Source organism: Phalangium opilio, unplaced genomic scaffold, assembly GCF_054372755.1.
Source record: "Phalangium opilio isolate 3A_F unplaced genomic scaffold, DU_Popi_V2 ptg000042l_1, whole genome shotgun sequence".
Lineage (NCBI taxonomy): Eukaryota > Metazoa > Arthropoda > Arachnida > Opiliones > Phalangiidae > Phalangium > Phalangium opilio.
The window spans coordinates 1,536,092-1,555,019 of record NW_028324166.1 but is presented as its reverse complement, the minus strand read 5'-3'; the positions used below and the strand labels follow the sequence as shown (position 1 = coordinate 1,555,019).

Below are 18,928 nucleotides of genomic sequence, written 5' to 3'. Positions count from 1 at the left end.
CAATGGAGGACGAAACGTCCTCTAATTGTTCCGGAAAGAAAACGATTCACGCTGTGATAATACAGGTAAATATCAGTTATTTAATTCAAAGGTTCAGACCTTAAGTCCCGTCAGAATGTTGTAGTTAAAGTTCTGGCCGCCATTTTAAAAGATGGTGGCGTATGTAAACCCTAAACCACACAGTGATTCAATAGGGTAAACTCAACCGGTATCTTTTAGGTCTATAGAATTGGTTGAATGTTGTTCAGTAAACAAAGTTTTTAGTTTCTGATACTGAACGTAATTTTGGGAGACGAATTGGATAATTCGTTCTATAACTTATTTCTAACCTCTCACTTAAGCTAGTTTTAGCTGAGCCTTGGATCAGTCAGTCGGAACTTATTTAAATATAGATTAATACCAAGAGAAAATAGTAGAGAGTGTAATACTTTGGTCAAAAAATACTCTCTCCTATTTACTCTTGTTAATAATTCTGGATCTTGATTTTAGTGTTATTATATAGGAAACAATAATATTGGAATTCGTACAAGCTTTTGTGACGTATTTTCTGCCTTTTATTGAAAGAGCATGTAACGTGTGGTATGTGACAATTTCCGCCTTGAGAAATTTTCGATTTTATCTAACCCGACTATTCTTTACCTTCCTTAGCTTTATCAAGTCCATTTCTCCTATGACTGATATCCATGAAGAAAACGGAGCACTTAAAAACTCGGAGGTGGGAAAATTCAGCACCTCTATCGAAACGAATGTTTACGCAGATTAGAACTGATCTGTTTCGATCTAAGTTTCGTCTCAAATTTACAGGAAATACAAAAGGATTTGGACATCGTTTTGCATATGACTATGCTACAGGGCGCTGCTAACTACGAAGGTTGGTTTCCAACCAACACCATCTCAGAGACGAACATCCTATTCTTCAGCTCAATTCCGTTTGCAAGCGATAGTTATTCCTTTAATTTTCTCGCAACTAGTCAACTGGTATATAGCATTACCATAAGTTTATAAGATTTGTCCCATAAGTATGACACTAAGTAAACTTCGTAATGCTAGAGACTTACTGAGAACTAGTTCGTGAACGACAAGCGAGAATTGCCTACACTCGGTTTCACATTACTTCCATCATCCTAATTAGTCTGAACTAAGCCTTTGACAGCACCTCATCAGGTGTCGCTTCACGAGAATCTATGACTTAACCTACGTCAGTAACTGATGACAAATTTATGGAACATATCTTATGAACTTATATGATATTAACGAGGGAAATGGGATTCAGAACTGATCACACTTTGGGTTTCAATTCTAGGTTCTTACACTTCTATTCGGCTTCAGTTTCGTGGTTGCTCTGATCATGACCACTTGGCGTCGAAGGAGTCCAGTGAAGGTGTTCGTTGAGATGTTGATAAACATATGGGATCTCATCTTCATCTACTTTTTCGAACGTGAGTGTATTACCACGACGAAAGTTAATTACTTCTGAAATCGAAACATTTGTCTTTAGCTGTCTCGAGACCGTCAGAGAACGTATCTTGGAGACTCGTCTACGGATTTTGGATTTTAGGAGCCTTGTTTTTGAGCGCCGTCATCTCCTGTACTTTCAAAACAGACGTTTACAATATCAAGTACCTGTACATTAACAACTACGAAGATTGGAGATTGAAAACCAACACACCCATGTGGGCCATACCTGGAACTGGTGTTTTTATGACTTTCATGAATTACGTGAGTATAGAAATCCGTGAAATGTAGAAAGGATGCCTGTATCTATGATTGTATTATTTCTTTTGGTTTGTTTCGAAGTTGTCCGAATTTCGTGAACAAAACTTTGCGAATCGAATTCGACGTGGGGAAGCTGCGGATTTAGTTGATCTCGATTTATGGGATGAGATAATTGACGGAAAACTGACCTTAGCGTTGGATGATTTAACTCTCAAAGTCGTCTATACCTTGACTGACTCCGCTGATATCAAGGAGAAGAAGCTGTACATTAACCATGCATTTGGAGAAACACTACCACTTGTGCTTTATCTCAGCGATAAAGGCAATAGTGATCGAGAAATTTCAGAAATCGTGCGTTTATAGTAAGCATAGCTAGAATATTCAATTATGAGTGCAATACGCGTATTTTGAGTACACTGTAGTTACGCAATAAGTCTTTATATTTCATAGCACATCTATCGCCTTCGAAACGAAGCCTTTTGATAACTTGTTACTGGTATCGTCTTACAAACTGGACAAGGCTAAATGGGTCAAACCGCAGCAAGAAATAGCCCCGATAACCCTAAAGGACACTCAGATAGCCTTCTGGTTCTTGGGCCACGGCTACATGTTTTGTGGTCTCGTAATGCTTCTGGAGTTACTGCCTTGGTTCATTAAATCGTGTTTGGAGATTTTGCAAACACATTATTAAATTACCGAAATACATGTGCTTAGCTACTTTTAATTGCACTAAATACGAAAATAAACAATGGCATATTTAACTCGGTTGTGCAAATAAATTTCGGTGACGTTTAACTTAATGCATCGATAGTAAAAGAGAATTACCGTTACGAATCATTATTGGGACAGTGCTAAATAAATCTAAAAATATTTGATAAAAATCAATCTAATTTAAATACGCGATTTAAATCGTCACCGGCGAACTGTCCATTTACCTTTCCTAACCTTTTGAACCTAATTCACTGATCAAATAAAAAGTTGTCTCAATTCGATTCACTTTTATTGTTAATAGACCATTATATTAATTCCATTAGAGAAGCCAACACAACAGGGGCGGTGCAGCTATCTCAGGTGTTGTTTAAGTCGATCTTCCACGAAAACTAAATATTCTCTAAGCCGAAAGATAAAGTAACGAGTTCAACAGTTTATTCTCTGTTTAGAAATATATTAGGTTAAGAATTCTCTAATTAAAATATCCCAATCATATCTTCCTAGTTATCAACCAATAACGTTACAATAAATCCTTATAAATTTAATTTATCTAGGAATACATTTTAGATGTTGGAAATATTTTTCTCTTGATTTTAATACAAACGATGATGATGCCTCTTTTAACGCAATTGACAAGGGTTGGTATTGCCGATATGGACAAACAAATTAACCATAAATGAAAAGTTGTTTTCAAATCGGATAGTCGAATGTAATGTATCTTTTTGTCCCGAAACATTTTTCTCATTTTTCTCAATGTTGATTGCGTCATCTGATCCTTCTCCCATTTCAGAACGCATCCACTTTCCATCATCGTTCTAATTCTGTAATAAAATGATTATCACATGATCATCACCTGAAGAACAAAAACTGAAAACAAGGAAAGTAATTCGGTCTGAATGTAGCCCTTTAGTACGTAATCGAGTCTTCAGGTTTTTGTGGTCTATTCGAAAGAAATTCAACTTACACGCTATTAAGGACCGCCTTGCAAGTAAAATTCTTCGTAAGGCCCAGTGCGGTGTTGTAGAAGTACAATGGTTCTTTGACCATATTGTATTCGAGATCAAGACCGTGTTGATCGAGATACAATTGCAATTGTTTTTCCCCAGTTATAATGGCAATATCTCCTTCGGCCGTCTCTCGAAGTTCATTTGGTCCGTACTGATTGACGTATGTTGTCAAACTTCTGTACAGTTCGCCTTGTTCATTGTTCATCTGCAATGAAGAATAAACGGTACATTCTTAAAAGCTAGATCTCAAGGAGTAGGTCTGAATGAAGATTGGATTTAGTTATATCAGGGATAGATTTAATTTTAGAAGTAGGAATGTAGAACGGTTATTATTTACTGCACGCATAGACCACCCAGTATAGAGCCCCTCCCTCCAACACGTAAAGAAAAGTTTAAATTATCTTATTGGCTCACTTAAACTACGTTTTGATGACGTGGCTGGCGGGGACGGCGAAAAATACGTAATTCCTTTCTACCTCTGTCGTTATGACCCGCCTCTTCTTTCATACCCCCCGTACCGTCGCGAGGAAGGGGGTCCGGGACTTTGCGCGAGCCCACATTACTCTGTTCACCATTCCCACTTCTAAAATTACATCTATCCCTGGTTAAAAAAGTATGGAAGCATAATAGCGGGCTAATTATAGAGTATAAATAAGAACATAAAACCTGAGAAATGTGAAATTATGGTAATTAATAAAAACAGTTATTAACGGTAAGTACCGACTCACAACTCTACCAATGCCTCACTTACTATTATTTCTAATTGTATTTAGTTACATTTACAGACCGATTGAATGAAGTCGACGACTGAACTCCGTTGTCGCAGAAGAAGTATGATGTCTCCTCCCCGTAGAAATTTATTCATTTCTTCGATGGTGTTGATAGTTGTTTGTTTATGAATGCTGGTTGACGCCGTTAAGGAATTGTTGTAAAAACTTATAAGAAACACGAGTGACACCAGCCAAACTGAACGGATAAAAATATTGGCCTTCTTTCGAAATTTCACTTTAAATCCTGAAAGTTATTTATTGTTAATTGTTATTGACTTTTCCCGTTTAGATGAAATTTTTTGACCAACGTAATACCTCTGTAAAGTATCACTCCGTAACAAACCGTCCAAAATCTGTCTGGTTTTTCACGTGGAAAGTTGAGGCACAGGAAAATCATGACGCTAGCAACCGTCATGAAAAGCAAAACCCAAACCTGAAAGAAGTGTAATTCCAGAGACCTTCTGTCCCAATTTCAAATAATTCCAACACCTTACTATCCCATGACCAGGAAATTTCGACACCTTACTGTCTCAAGGCCAAATAATTCCGAGACCTAACTGCCCCAAGGCCAAATAATTCCAAGACCTAACTGTCTCAAGGCCAAATAATTCCGAGACCTTACTGTCTCAAGACCAAATAATTCCGAGTCCAAACTGTCTCAAGACCAAATAATTCCGAGTCCAAACTGTCTCAAGACCAAATAATTCCGAGTCCAAACTGTCTCAAGACCAAATAATTCCGAGTCCAAACTGTCCCAAGTTCAGACCTTACTGTCCCAAGGCCAAATAATTCCGGGACCTAACTGTCCCAGGTCCAAATAATTCCGAGACCTAACTGCCCCAAGGCCAAATAATTCCGAGAACTAACTGTCCCAAGGCCAAATAATGTCGAGACCTTACTGTCTCAAGGCCAAATAACTCCGAGACCAAGCTGTCCCAAGGCCAAATAATTCCGAGACCTAACTGTCCCAAGGCCAAATAATTCCGAGACCTTACTGTCTCAAAGGCAAATAATTCCCAGACCTTACTGCCTCAAGGCCAAATAATTCCAAGACCTTACTGTCTCAAGGCCAAATAATTCCAAGACCTTACTGTCTCAAGGCCAAATAATTCCTAGACCTTACTGTCCCTTGGCCAAATAATCCCGAGGCATTGCAAACTGTCCCAACGTAAAATATTCCCGAGACCTTAGACTATCTCAAAACCTAATAGTTCAGAGATGGTATTTACATACCAAATAATCCGGAGACCTACTGCCCCAGAGTTCAAATAATCAGAGTCTCAGGCTGAAAAATCTCGAGATCTTACTGGGACTAACAAGACAATCGCATACATGTAATATTGCTAGTAAGAAAATAAATTTTCAAACTGACCTCTATTTTGAAAGGACTAAGAAACATGAAGGTTGCTGGTTTATCAAAAGTTTGCTTTCCCAAGAAAAAATGTTTGTTGTCAAAAGTATAGGGCTGACTGAAATCAATCACACTTCTTCTTTGATACGTATCTGTTAATTTTGTCAATGCTATGTCCATCTCCTTCGAAAAAAAAGTTACTATGTTGGTTTCTCTTCAAGCAATTAATGGAAAGGTATATATACTTATGGGAAAACGTACATTTCTTGCCACGAGTCCAACAGCTCCAGTCCAAGTACCATTTTTTAACCGTCTTCCGAAGTCTGAATTCTTAGTTTCGTGTAACGTGTACCTGTAAATTACAGTTATAAACACGTTTAAATTAATTGAATTAAGGAACATAAACTTCCTTACGTGAAATTTAAAGTTGAGGAAAGAATTTTCAAGAGATTGGCTTCGAAACCAGAAAGAATAATTGAACCACTTTGGCCTATTTTAAAATCTAGTAGAATAGACTTAAAGGTACGATAAGATTTAATCGTTATTTTAAATCATCAGAATTAATCACATTAAATTTGATTAAATTTATTCAACTGTATCAGAAATGCATACAGCTAATTGGAATTACTGTGCCCACATATTTCTAAGTGGGTTTCGTGGGTATACCGGGCTTGGGAACTCACTCGCCTCATAATTCTGGTTCACGTCTTTCTAGCTACGATTTCATTGGTTGATAGCAACCCGAGTTCCTATGTGCGTGCAAGGTACAACGCGCAGCGACTTAGATTATTTACGAGATGAAACTCGTCATGCATAATGATTAGTCTAGAGCCCTTCCCACAAAACCCCTCTAGATACGTTAACAAAATGGCACGTACACAATCATTCTCAGTAGCTGTATGTATTCCTGACTTTACTTACCTTAATGAATGTTATCCTCAAATGTTGTCCAAAACAAGGATTCACTTGCAAATTCATTTTCTGTATGATGGACACAAAAACAAAATATTTCAATAAACCCACTTCAACAATACACAGCTTTTTCTGAGCACTTCCTACAGCTTCAAAATAAGTTCCTATTTTGCAGTTAGTGAAGCAATTAGCTTGTTTTCCAATCGAAAATATTCCTAAATGCTTTGCTCACGAAGTCTGTCTGAATACCGTGCATTACTACCGACCAATTGCGATTGCTAGTCACTTCGCTGAAGCAATTTGAAAGTTAATCTTAGACTTTACTTTTCCCGTCCGTGTCTTAAAATGCACACGAAGGTTTTACATGTTCGCTTTTTGATTGGATGAGTAATAAAAATACTAATCAAGAACTGTACAGGTTACACTGAGAATTATTATTCTGCCTTCATGCTTTGTGAAAGATGATTGATTGTATCATATCTCTTTATTGACGTCAAGCTTACTAGAGTACTTCGCGAACTTTCATACTTACGCGATGGAGAATTAATTCTCTGTGTCGACTCTATATTTTCCCAATAATTTCGATTAGCTAACGTACAGAATGAAGGAATTAGAAAAGCGCGATTTGTAGCTATAAACGCAATCCCAATAGCGTTGAAAATTAAACACTAGCAACAGGTATTTTTACCTTCTTCCTTACGCGCTTTTGTTAAAAACCATTGGTTTAACGAACAAACGTAGCCTAACCTAACTGGTCAACGGATCGATTGAAAGTATAACCTTATTTAACGCGACGGACGCCGACTTAAAATGAACACTCTGAAATTTATATTTATTCTTCCGAAACTGCGTGCAAATCTAGCATTCGTTTCGCTTGAGGACACGCAAGAAGTCGTTACTGTAGACGTTAATATGCAAGGTCTTTGAAAAAGGGTAATTAAAGGACCGAAGGAGAGTGAGTTCTATGGGAATTTATGACTCGAAAATGTTTTGTAACATTTTACCCCAAGACACACCCTAAATAAGTTGAATAAGTTCTAAGTGGTCATCCCTAAAACATTCTAACAATCATAACTTGTAAACGGTTGGCCTTCCCTTGAGGGAAGATGTCGTAGAACTGGAAATTGATTTCCCTTCGAACCATAACACTGCACTTCGATCCAATAATTACCATTTTTGGAAACACTTGTATTCGTTATATTTTCAAATTTCACACCTATACTTAAACTTAAATCGAATAAGATTAATTTTAGGTCTTACCTTTTTGAAGGCAAAATTTCGTTTCCAGCGCTTTAAGGTTTTGAAAATGTGTTTCAGTATTGAAGGGAAAAACAACACCGAAAAGTGTAAGAGTATTAATACATTAAGAACATTAACACGCGAACCTTAACGAACTTTTGAATAACTAATTAAGTTGTTCACACTGAACTTAGAGCGGAAAATACGTGTATAGCGCTTTAAATCAATACTACATTTAATATTCATAAGATAAGGTTTATGTTATGATTCAAGAGCTTGAAATCTAAGCCGAAAAAGAAAAAGAAATCGATTTACATAGTGAGCACTGATCTACATGACCTACGACACTGAAATGTTTGTAATGAAACCCTTGATTTACATGACCTACGACACTGAAACCTTTGTAATGATACCGTTCATTTACATGACCCACGACACTGAAACCTTGTTAAAGAAACCCTTGATTTACATGACATACGACCCTGAAACCGAAACCCTAGAATTACATGACCTACGACCCTGAAACCGAAACCCTAGATTTACATGACCTACGACACTGAAACCTTTGTAATGAAACCCTTGATTTACATGACCTTCGACACTGAAACCTTTGATTTACATGACCTACGACCCTGAAACCGAAACCCTTGATCTACCTGACTTACGACACTGAAACCTTTGTAAAGAAACCCTTGATGTACATATCCCTACGACACTGAAACCTTTGTAATGAAACCCTCGATCTGCCTGACCTACGACACTGAAACCTTAGTAAAGACGTTGATATAAAATACAAAATGCTCAAAAATAATTCAAGAAAACACCAGAAATGTTAATTAAATAAGAGAAACTTTATTTTTGTAAAACTTGGTTCATGGAAACAGAAAAACCTTCATAGCTCAAGAGTCCATTAATCCATATAATGATTTTTTTCTTCATTTCTTGCTTGCTCGAGTCCACTGAGTCTCCAAATTGTAATTATCTTGGCCTCTGCGTGTTCAAAGTAATGAGAATTTTGTTTTTAAGAGAAAAGGTCGGTGCGCGAATGTTTATGTTTCGATGCGTGTTATGTTATGTACAGAATGTTTCTAAAAAGGCCTGTTAGAAATTCAGTACCGTGTTTTTTGAACGATTTCAAGTCGAAAATGTTTTACGAAATTTTGCCACAAGTGACACTGTTTTCGATTTAAGATTGAAGTATTTAAGTAAGAAACTCAATGACAATATTAATTTAATGAAGGAGTCATCCCTGAAGCACTCTAATCTAAACTTATAAACGGTGGGCTTTGTGGTAGAATCAGGGATAGATTTAATTTTGGAAGTGGGAATGGAGAACTGAACGGTTAGTATTTACTTCAGTCCGACTCAAAGACCACCCAGTATAGAGCCCCTCCCTTCAACACGTGACGAAAAGTTTAAATTATCTTATTGGCTGACTTAAACTACGTTATGATGACGTTGCTACCGGGGACGGCGAAAAATACGTAATTCCTTTTTACCTCTGTCATTATGACTCGCCTCTTCTTTCACACCCCTCCGTCCCGTGGAAGGGGGTCCGGGACTTTGACGCGCGCCCATATTACTCTATTCTCCATTCCTACTTCTAAAATTAAATCTATCCCTGGTAAGAGAACATTTTCGACTCAAAATCGACCAAACAACATCCCCCTTTATTTCTGACATATCTTTCAAAACACCCTGTATAACATAAGGTCCAATTGCAATTGCGTCTAATTATAATATTAATGAAATTATTGCGTTATTAAGTTATTTACTGCCAGAGCTTACGGGTTAAGTCTATATTTCTAATTAAATAACTAAATGACGTGGGGTTATAAATTTCTATCGGACGACAAATACCATGTGACGTATTTTCCCCTTTCTCCATCTAGATAAGGCCTAGTTAACACGCGCGTTTCATTATGTTAACGTCTCAATTTATAGATATTTCGCACACTTTTTCGGCTAAAAGAATGTAATGTAATCGGAGACTCTCTTACCCGCAGCACTTGTTTTGAAATTTGCAACACCGGACAATGTTGTAGTTGAGCCATCTGTTTCCTTGGGGACAAGGGTCGCATTGTCCCTCGACAACCACAGACACGATGCTCAATAGAACGAGACCCAAAATAATGTATTTGCAGTTCATCTTGATCCTTGATGTATGATAATTTTAAACGAATCTGAAAGGACAGAAATACATATTAAAACCTACGAAGGTGCAAATATATTTTTGAGCCCCGAGTGGCGTCTGCTAAATCGAACCTCTTACCCCCACGGGATTGGTTGAATTATCACAGACTGAGAGCGGTAAGCAGGGCCGGAAATAAGCACAGGACATTGTCCGATAAAAATTTAAAATGTCCAATAATTTTTCTAAAAACTAAGGGGATTACTGTCCAGTAAATTTTTCCGAAGTTTTGATAGCTTGGCTATGAAGATGTGACACTATTTTTGCACACTCCAGTGGACAATGTCCTATAAATTCCCCAATCAAAGAGGGGATCAGTGGACACATGTCCTATAAGAAATCGAAATATTCCTAATTTCTGGCCCTGGAGGTAAGGGGTCAGAGGTTCTGGCTAGCAGACGCCACTAAAAAAATGGCGGATGGCGCAGTAGTCCTTGATTATTTTTAAGACTGATCAAATGCTCGTTATTTTGTAATAAGAGATCATGAAAAGTTAGTAGGTTTAAAATGAAGTTTAACTATAGTTCAGTGACACTATCAATTAAAAATAAATGTATTTACCTTGCTGAATGTCCTCAAACTTTAAACGTTGCAGGCTAAAGTTCGAATGATGGGTCCACTCTGTTTTCCATCACTATTTATATCAAAATTTTATTATTTATAAGCTAACTGCTATGTCAAAGCATATCCGTGAAACCACTCTTTCGTAAAATAAATTTATCGAAATTTTGTTGCTACACTCCTTAAGGGAGGAGTCATTATAAGCCTCATTAAACTTCCGTCGCTAATTAAATATACAGTTTTAATTGCGAATGACGCATCCCACCAAAAAAAAATCCCTTATAAAGAAATACAATGATAGAATTCAAGACCAATTAAAAGCAAATTAATTTCTTGGAATCGCGGTGGTTTTCTTTGTCTTTTCCACGTAAAGTTAGTCATCATAAGTTATACTGTAATTTAGTTGTTATTTATTAGCTTTAATTAGAAAGTTACAGAAATGTTTCTTTATATACATTATGTTTCAAATTAATGGGGATATTCTTTGGGAGATTTTGAATCAAAAATGTTCTATGATGATTTAGCTGTCCGGGTCACTTTTTTCGAATTATGATTTGAATATTTTACGTTTGACCCCTTCAATTTAATAAAGAAACTGAAAGACAATGCTTGATAATTTACTTTAATTAAGGGGTCATCCCTAAAACACTCAAATCATAACTCGAAAAGAGTGGCCCTTGTGGGAAAATGGAGATAGAACAATTTTGACTACGTCACAAGCACCACGTGACGCCAAGATACAAAGACTACGAATAGATTGGGTGGGCCTGAACACCCTAGTCCTGTTTTTCGACAATTTCCCCAAGTCGCAGTTTTCGTAATAAAACTTAGCTTCTCTTACTCATTCACAAGCCTATGACGTATTTGAGATAATTTTTACCCACCAGCTGATGCCTTCTTTACACTTCAGTGCTTCATTACTTCCCATTCTTACCATTTGCGTTTGGCAATATGTTTAGGATCTGAATTTGTAACAAATTCACATGACTCAACCGTATCTATTAGTAAGGAATGCGTAGGTGGTTTGTAAGAAAGATATCACGAAGGTAATTCACCTTGTATTGACACGATCATTACAATTGTTACATCGATATTGTTTTATCATAGCGTGTTTCCTGTTAAAAATCCGGAATAACAATTTTACAAATACAGTGTCGGAAATCTCATCAAGCGAAACCGTGACTTTTTCGTTGGTTGCAAACAAAAAACACGTATCTTTCTATATGAACTTAATTAGCGTAATAAATTTACTTTTGACATTTCCCATTACAAATGCTTGAAAATAGTGGCCCTAAGCAGGGATAGATTTAATTTTAGAAGTAGGAATGGAGAACAGAGTAATCTGGGCGCGCGTCATAGTCCCGGACCCCTTTCCACGGGACGGAGGGGGGTATGAAAGAAGAGGCGGGAGGGTCATAGTGACAGAGGTAAAAAGGAATTGCGTATTTTTCGCCGTCCCCGTCAGCAACGTCATCAAAACGTAGTTTAAGTGAGCCAATAAGATAATTTAAACTTTTCGTTACGTGTTGGAAGGAGGGGGGCTCTATACTGGGTGGTCTATGAGTCGGACTGAAGTAAATACTAACCGTTCCGTTCTCCATTCCTACTTCTAAAATTAAATCTATCCCTGCCCTAAGCTCACTGAACTCAAGTCGCAATAAATGTAGATCCACTTTAACAATATTTGCAGGTCCACTTTAACAATTAAAAAGTCCTCGACACAGACTTTAAAAATGTCTTTCAATAATTAAAAATAATTTTTGAAATTATTTAGTGTTAAATTAGTGACGTTACCCTCGTCAACCATATTTAATCTTACGTCATTTGGGTGGAATATTTTTATTTATTTCTAGTTTGTCCCTGAAATATTAACTGTATGATATTAATTTTATAATATCGTCTCCCTCTCCGTGAGTTCAAGACTAAAAGTACTTATTTCTGAGAATAAAGAAATATTTTAACCTTGAAAAAGAAAATAAGTTTATAACAAATCACGTTTATCGTTTCAGATAAGATAGAGCAGAAGGGCATAATAGAAGAAGGATGACACTCTGTAGCCTCTTAGTACTTTAGTTATGTAGTTCCGTGATTCTTCTACGGAATAGTAGACACTTCTCTCGATAACGTTCTTTGATCGAAATCTATTGAATTTTTTCTGACTATTTCGTTATTTTAGGGGCCAGTATTTGGGAGACCATATCTCCGTAACTTAAAGTTGTACCCAATTACTGGTACAGATACCGCTATCTCTTGTGATATCTCAAGACGAGCAGTGTGGTAGTTAGTATTTAGGCTCCATCCATTTTTGTAACTTCGCTCTTTGTTGTACGCCTCTGTTGACACTCTCCGCGTTTGGCTGCCTAATATTCAAATTAAAAATTCCCAGATCTCGGTATGGCACTGTTCGTAACTTTATAGTTTTCGCGAGACACTGTATAGCCTTAGATCGTTGATGGGTGCAGTACAACCTTAGCAGATTGGAAACCACACGGAGTATCGCGTAATGATTTTTGCCCTTGTTTACGACTCAAATTTTTTTCGCGCCTCTTCTGTTAATATTTAAGTAACTTTGACACTTGAGACAGGGCCTCTTATCAGTTACGAAGGGTAACCGTGCAAGGAGGTATTGTAAATTGTTTCCACGATGTTTAGTTACGAAGGAAGTCGCAAATTCTTGTTTGTTCTGGGAATAATTGGTCGAACTCTTCAAGTAATTCTTCATAAGGTGCTAACGGTTGTAATTGGGTCCAAACGCAATGCCTTACCTCCGATTAAAGACAGATTGCTTTTGGAGTCAGCCGTCGGACTAGCATATAAAATACGATCTAAGAAAGTGAGTCATTGTAAAAGATAATTGCCAGTTTGTGCCATGGTTTACAACATTTGGTGCACCGTTTAATGTCCGCCGGCGCCATTAATAAGATAAAGTATTTGTTAGCAGTTAAGGAGTGGTATGAGAGGGTTACATTAAATATTTTTCGATGGCCTAGAGACAACGTGAATCGTAATCAGCGATTTCCATATACTTCCTCACTTCAGATTATTTAAATTTGTAAAGAAGGTTTCGACGGGTTGCTATGAAGTTTTTGAAATACGTCACAGGCACCACGTGAGGCCAAGATACAATGAAGTTTGAAAACTTTGAATGGACACGTAGCCTTGGTTTTTCGCGAGATTGCAGCGCTAATTCCCCGAAATGATAGTTTTCGATATAAAATTAAATATTCTTCTTTGAACCACGCCTTAACTCAGTCACGTGTTGCTTGTGACGTATTTCAAATAATTTTTATCCATCCGCCGATGCCTTCTTTACAAACCTTTTAACACAGCCTTTTAAGAGTCCTGGAAAGTTCAAGGTATTTTGATTTTTAAAATATTTGGGAATTTTAAAATTTTCATCAAGTCAGGGAGATTTCATATTGGTTCTGTAGTACCGGAATGAAAGGATAAATTTTCAAGTTCATGATACTTGTCTTTATTAGAACAACATTCTACTAAATAAGTTTAGATGTTCAAGGAGTTTAGAACAATAATACAGGGTTTGAAATAAAGCTTGATCCACTTTCTTGCAGCTCACTTCGAAACAAGTAGTCGAAGCACATATCAACCGTATCAAAGACGTGAATCCGGCTGTGAACGCAGTTGTCGAAGATAGGTTTGCGGCAGCCATTAAAGATGCCATCGCTGTTGACGAGTACCTTGCCAAGACCAATAAGACCGAGGAGGAATTGGCCAACGAAAAACCATTCCTTGGCGTGCCATTCACCAGCAAAAATGCTATTGGAATTAAAGGTGCGTCCAATTACATAATACTTTATGCACAAATACTCCTCTTAGGTTAATTTCTTGGCGTCAAGAGACAAAGCCAGACGGAACCCAAGTTCACTACACGCCGAGGGAGGCTAGTCAGACTCGCACTGTCTCTAGCGGAGATTCTTCGCGCGAGGGAAATAACCTAAGAGGGTGGCCTCCCGTCTCTGTGTTGGTTTCTCTACAAGTTGCTAATGTAATGTTCAATTGACAACTAATTCGTGGAACAGGTATGATTATGGATTCCGGTGTGGCTTTGAGGAAAGGTGACCGTACCAAAGAAGACAGTCAAGTTGTGGCTTTAATGAGACAAGCCGGGGCTATTCCATTATGCTTAACGAATACACCCGAGTACTGTATGTGGTTTGACGCGAGCAATACCCTTTATGGAAGGACCAACAACCCCTATGATCTCACTAGGATTTGTGGCGGAAGTAGTGGTAATTACAATTTAAAATCATAAGTCTTTTCTAATGGATAATTCGTAATAAATATGTATTATTATTTAGGCGGGGAAGGTGCTCTTACTGGTGCAGCCGCTTCACCTGTCGGAATGGGGAATGACATTTTCGGAAGTATTAGAATGCCCGCTTACTATTCGGGTGTCTTTGGACATAAACCGTCTAGAAGTATGTATTTCGTAAACAGGTGAGGTTACGGCTAAACACGTTCGCTTGCACTATAGAGGTTGTATCCAACAAGGGTCAGTGGCCTTCATCGTACAAAAATGACCTTGACGAGTTCAACGTGACTGGACCTCTTTGCAAACGTGCTGAAGACTTGTTACCCATCATGAAGATCATGTCAGAAGACAACGCTTTGCTCAAGTTGAACGAAAAGGTAAAAAACTACATATTGATTTGGCAAGGGCACCCGGCGTTATATTTACATAGATTAAGATTAAATGTTTGTACTGCAATCTAGGTTGATTTGAAGAAAATCAGAGTCTATTACACTGACAAATATCCAAGTGGTTATAATATCGCTCCAGTTGATGCACAATTAGAAGAAGGAATCAAAAAGGCAAGTTTAAAAAGTCACTTATATGTTAATCGGTCACCTTTCATGTTTACAACTACGCGTGGACATCTTAGGTTGTTACTTACTTGGAAAGTGTCACTGGCAACCATGCAACTAAGGTTGTGGCGAAAGAGTTAACGTCTGACATTATGACTTGCAAATTCTCCAAGTACGTTTTCTCCAACGCTTCCTCGATGTTTGAGATGGTCAGTGGACAGGGACCAGAACATTTCAACTTGCCATGGGAATATTTTAAATGGATACTGAGAGTTTCAACCCATTGCCTCAACTGCCTCGTCTATTTGACCTACTCCAAGTTCTTTCTAACTTTAAAACCGTCAATGGTTCAAGGTAAGACCTTAGTACAGAGCCTGTGATCCGATTAATTTATCTTGTATTTTTGAGTTGTGACAAAGTTGGGTGGTCAGTGTTGGCTTGGGGTTTTAATTAAAGAATCAAAATTTTACAAAATGGTTGCAGCAATGAATGAGAAGGTCGATCGCATGGACAAAGAACTGAAGGACATATTGGGGAACAATGGTGTCCTGATTTACCCAAACCTTCCCGAACAACCATACTACCATCAAGAACAATTCCTGAAAATGAACAACTGTTCATTCACGGTTCCCTTCAACCTAACTGGTTTGCCCGTTACTCAGTGTCCAATTGGTTTGAGCAAAGAAGGTTTGCCTTTGGGAGTGCAAGTCGTGGGATACCGTTACAACGATCGCGTTACTATGGCCGTAGCCAGGGCCATTGAAAAGGGCTTCGGAGGATGGCAGAGTCCATCCAAAGTACTGTAGAATATGTTTTAAAATTAAAACAGAGCATTTGTAAAAGCAGCAACGGGTTTTGACTCCCACCATTTTATCGTGTTACGTTTTAGGTTTCATGAACCCACTATGACGGATGTATTTACAGGAAACGATTGATACAAACCAATTCCTACCGTCTGAAAATTTAATCAAAATACGCTATCCCATAACCATTTCCGGAGTGATGAACTAACGCTGTCTAAACCCAAAAACAAGTCTGCTAACATGTGCGTTTACTTCCTGTCAAATTCGATAAGCGAAACGTGTATGATACAAAGGCCACGATTAAAATTTCAGCATAATAACAACATCTGGCAGGGAGTGTCTCTAAGGGGTTAAGTTAAATCTATATGCCCCACTCTCTAAAAATAGCTCCTTTTTCATAATCGACTCCCCTATATAGTCTCCCTTCATCCACAGCTGCGTAACGTTGTTGTAGCAAAATATCATGGCCTTTTTATTCATACCAAAGGCGTTGATATCGCCCTAACTGGTAACGTCGACGAACTTCCCTTCAGTAGGCACTGATAACTATTTCAGGTTAGACAGTATAAAGTTTATATAATATCTAAACGGAGCCTCCCGTGCTCATTTATCTCGGGGAGCTAGTTTAAACGCGTATTCTTTTTCGTTAAATACAGTTTGTTTTAAGAATTAATTTAAAATAGTGTTAATTAATTCAAAATGAATGCGAGTGGAGTGTGTGAATGGGAAGTGGAACCAAGTACAGGGAAATTCTTTCGGGAAATGATAGACTTTTTCGTTCAACCCATTTTAAACGAAAACCCAATTAGTCCTAATGAGAAAGTTGAAGTGGATTGGAGTAATCGTATAGAATTCAGTGAAGTCCTCTACGTTTTGGGAGCAGCTATCGTTTGGCTGGCTCTTGGGTTGTTCTTGAGAAATCGTGTATTTTGGGTGGGTACCAAAATTAGTCACTGTTGTTGTTTCGTTCAAGGATCGATGACTAGACCTTTTTCAAAAGTCGGAGGTACAGAGTTTTCCCAAGAAAAAACATTGATAGGTACGTGGTCCAATTCCAAAGACGTTTGATATGACTTGAAACAACGAGGACTTTGGTGCAGGACTGGTAACGTTGAACCCCTATATAAAGTCTTTGTTGTCCACGTACCCTCCGGATGTTCCCTCTTAACGCTATATAAAGCTGACGACTCCTAGCTCCACCCCTTTTGGAAATGGTCTATTAGTTGGAAACAACTTCAATATATAATTTCCTAATATTAATTAGTAATTTAATTTTAATAGAATTTTGTGAAAGATATTGATATCCCACAAAAGAAAAAAATACTATTTTGCGAACACGCGTGGTATTTCTTATCAACGGCAATTGTAGTAGGTTTTGCGGTTCGTTACATATTCTTCAAATCGCAGTTCTTCCAGTGTCCAAGTAGTACTTGGGACGGTAAGTGAACCTCATGATGCGAAATATGCTTCAACGGAGCAGGCTTAATCGTACTCTTTTATTACGTTGTAGGATGGAGTCTATCCGAACCAGTGGGTAGCGAATGGTTTCCGATTGTTGCGATTACATTTGGATTTTACGTTAACGAAATGGTGTCCATTATGTTCTTCGAGGAGCGTAGGAATGACACTAATTCCGCCATATTTCATCACGTCTTGACGCTCTTTTTGTCCTGCGTTACTTACGTCTTACGTTTACATCATATCGGAATGATAACAACCTTCGTCATGAACGCCACGTCAATCCCACTCTTTTTCTTACTAACTCTAGTGCAGTTGAAACAGTGGAAACATCCCAATGTGAAATACGTTCAACACGGCATGAAAGCTATCGTTGTTCTCTTGTTGATTTCATGGTATGAACAGTTTACCACGAATAGAAATTACGAAAAGTTTTTAATTGTTATGTTTTTAATTATTCAAAGGGTGGCCTTTCGACTGTATTGGTACCCAATGAAGGTTCTGTACACGTTGGGCCCTATTGCCAAGAAGAAAAACATATCGTCAAAATTACCTTACTTATATTTATATGCTTATGGAAAATCCATTTTTCAAGCTTTGAACATTTTTTGGTTCATCGTAAGTATACCGATACCGAACGCTCTTTCGAGAATCTGTCTCGTTTTATCTACGTCACTTTACACTAAGCTTACAGTAGCAGCGTGATACCAGTTAAGCCAATTAGTAATTAAGTAACCCCCTCTTCAAGAGGCATTAGTCACAGGGTCGCGGATTATTGTGAAACATCAGAGTTACAGCACCAGAAACTCAAATGCAAGATGCAATTTTATTTATAGCGAAAAGTAGTTCATTCATGACTTGTGTATTCTTGGGCGGAAGGGTAACTTCTACATTTTTTTCCAAAGATAATTTTTGGTCACTTCCAATACTTTTTCTGATTTGTTTCTGATATCACCTCTATTTTATTTCAATCTTTAATTACTTTCTTAATTAATTTAGATGCTGATTAACACGGTTTACAAAGTAGCCAGATCTGGTTCGAATAATCTCAATGATATCTACTGCGCAGAGGTTAAATCCAAGGAAAATTAAATATGAAAGTTAATTACTTAATTATGCTTTATTTAACATTTTCTTCGTGAACAAACACTATTGTTATCATATATATAAATATAACTTTTATATCACTAATTAAAATCAACTAAGAATTTAAAAAATGTGTCTACAATAGGCAGACAGAAACTTGCAGAGAAACCAACACACAGGAGGAGACCGCCTACATGGGTTATTTACCTCGTGCCAAAAGGCAACGCCAGACGGAGCCCGCGTTCACTACACGCGAAGGGAGGCTGGCTAGACTCGCACTGCCTCTAGTGGTGTTT

At 37.7% G+C, this 18,928-nt stretch overlaps 4 protein-coding genes and 1 long non-coding RNA gene across 7 annotated transcripts; 3 read left to right on the top strand and 2 right to left on the bottom strand.

The window, feature by feature from the left end:
• Positions 1-370: 370 nt before the first annotated feature.
• Positions 371-2,706, top strand: LOC149678167 (uncharacterized). The gene is made up of 7 exons (XM_089837088.1): positions 371-579; positions 649-715; positions 805-978; positions 1,304-1,439; positions 1,499-1,719; positions 1,798-2,078; positions 2,167-2,706. Exons 2-7 carry the CDS (start codon positions 671-673, stop codon positions 2,405-2,407), a joined length of 1,098 nt encoding a protein of 365 aa, XP_089693214.1. The 5' UTR covers positions 371-579; positions 649-670; the 3' UTR covers positions 2,408-2,706.
• Positions 2,707-2,977: 271 nt separating this feature from the next.
• LOC149678166 (uncharacterized) lies at positions 2,978-5,356 on the bottom strand. Its single transcript, XM_089836997.1, has 6 exons — positions 5,328-5,356; positions 5,104-5,230; positions 4,520-4,637; positions 4,222-4,448; positions 3,392-3,639; positions 2,978-3,248 (listed from the first exon to the last, which is right to left on the bottom strand). The coding sequence occupies exons 1-6, from the start codon at positions 5,354-5,356 to the stop codon at positions 2,978-2,980; spliced, it is 1,020 nt and encodes a 339-aa protein (XP_089693123.1).
• A 3,233-nt stretch (positions 5,357-8,589) lies between these two features.
• LOC149678165 (uncharacterized) lies at positions 8,590-9,942 on the bottom strand. Its single transcript, XR_016366252.1, has 2 exons — positions 9,707-9,942; positions 8,590-8,696 (listed from the first exon to the last, which is right to left on the bottom strand). It is a non-coding gene; the product is annotated as an uncharacterized LOC149678165 (long non-coding RNA).
• A 2,790-nt stretch (positions 9,943-12,732) lies between these two features.
• On the top strand, positions 12,733-16,308 carry LOC149678164 (fatty-acid amide hydrolase 2-A-like). Of its 2 annotated transcripts, XM_089836171.1 has the most exons (9): positions 12,733-13,291; positions 14,031-14,250; positions 14,499-14,708; positions 14,778-14,897; positions 14,954-15,108; positions 15,193-15,291; positions 15,363-15,639; positions 15,769-16,082; positions 16,175-16,308. In XM_089836171.1, exons 1-9 carry the CDS (start codon positions 13,103-13,105, stop codon positions 16,181-16,183), a joined length of 1,593 nt encoding a protein of 530 aa, XP_089692297.1. In that variant the 5' UTR covers positions 12,733-13,102; the 3' UTR covers positions 16,184-16,308. The 2 variants fall into 2 exon arrangements, with proteins under 2 accessions (XP_089692297.1, XP_089692295.1); XM_089836169.1 differs by lacking the exon at positions 16,175-16,308 and having other exon boundaries at positions 15,769-16,130.
• Positions 16,309-16,531: 223 nt separating this feature from the next.
• LOC149678163 (ceramide synthase 1-like) lies at positions 16,532-18,771 on the top strand. Of its 2 annotated transcripts, none has more exons than XM_089836172.1 (6): positions 16,532-16,643; positions 16,745-17,021; positions 17,370-17,526; positions 17,599-17,941; positions 18,011-18,164; positions 18,546-18,771. In XM_089836172.1, exons 2-6 carry the CDS (start codon positions 16,788-16,790, stop codon positions 18,636-18,638), a joined length of 981 nt encoding a protein of 326 aa, XP_089692298.1. In that variant the 5' UTR covers positions 16,532-16,643; positions 16,745-16,787; the 3' UTR covers positions 18,639-18,771. The 2 variants fall into 2 exon arrangements, with proteins under 2 accessions (XP_089692298.1, XP_089692299.1); XM_089836173.1 differs by having other exon boundaries at positions 16,542-16,643; positions 16,772-17,021.
• Positions 18,772-18,928: the final 157 nt, after the last annotated feature.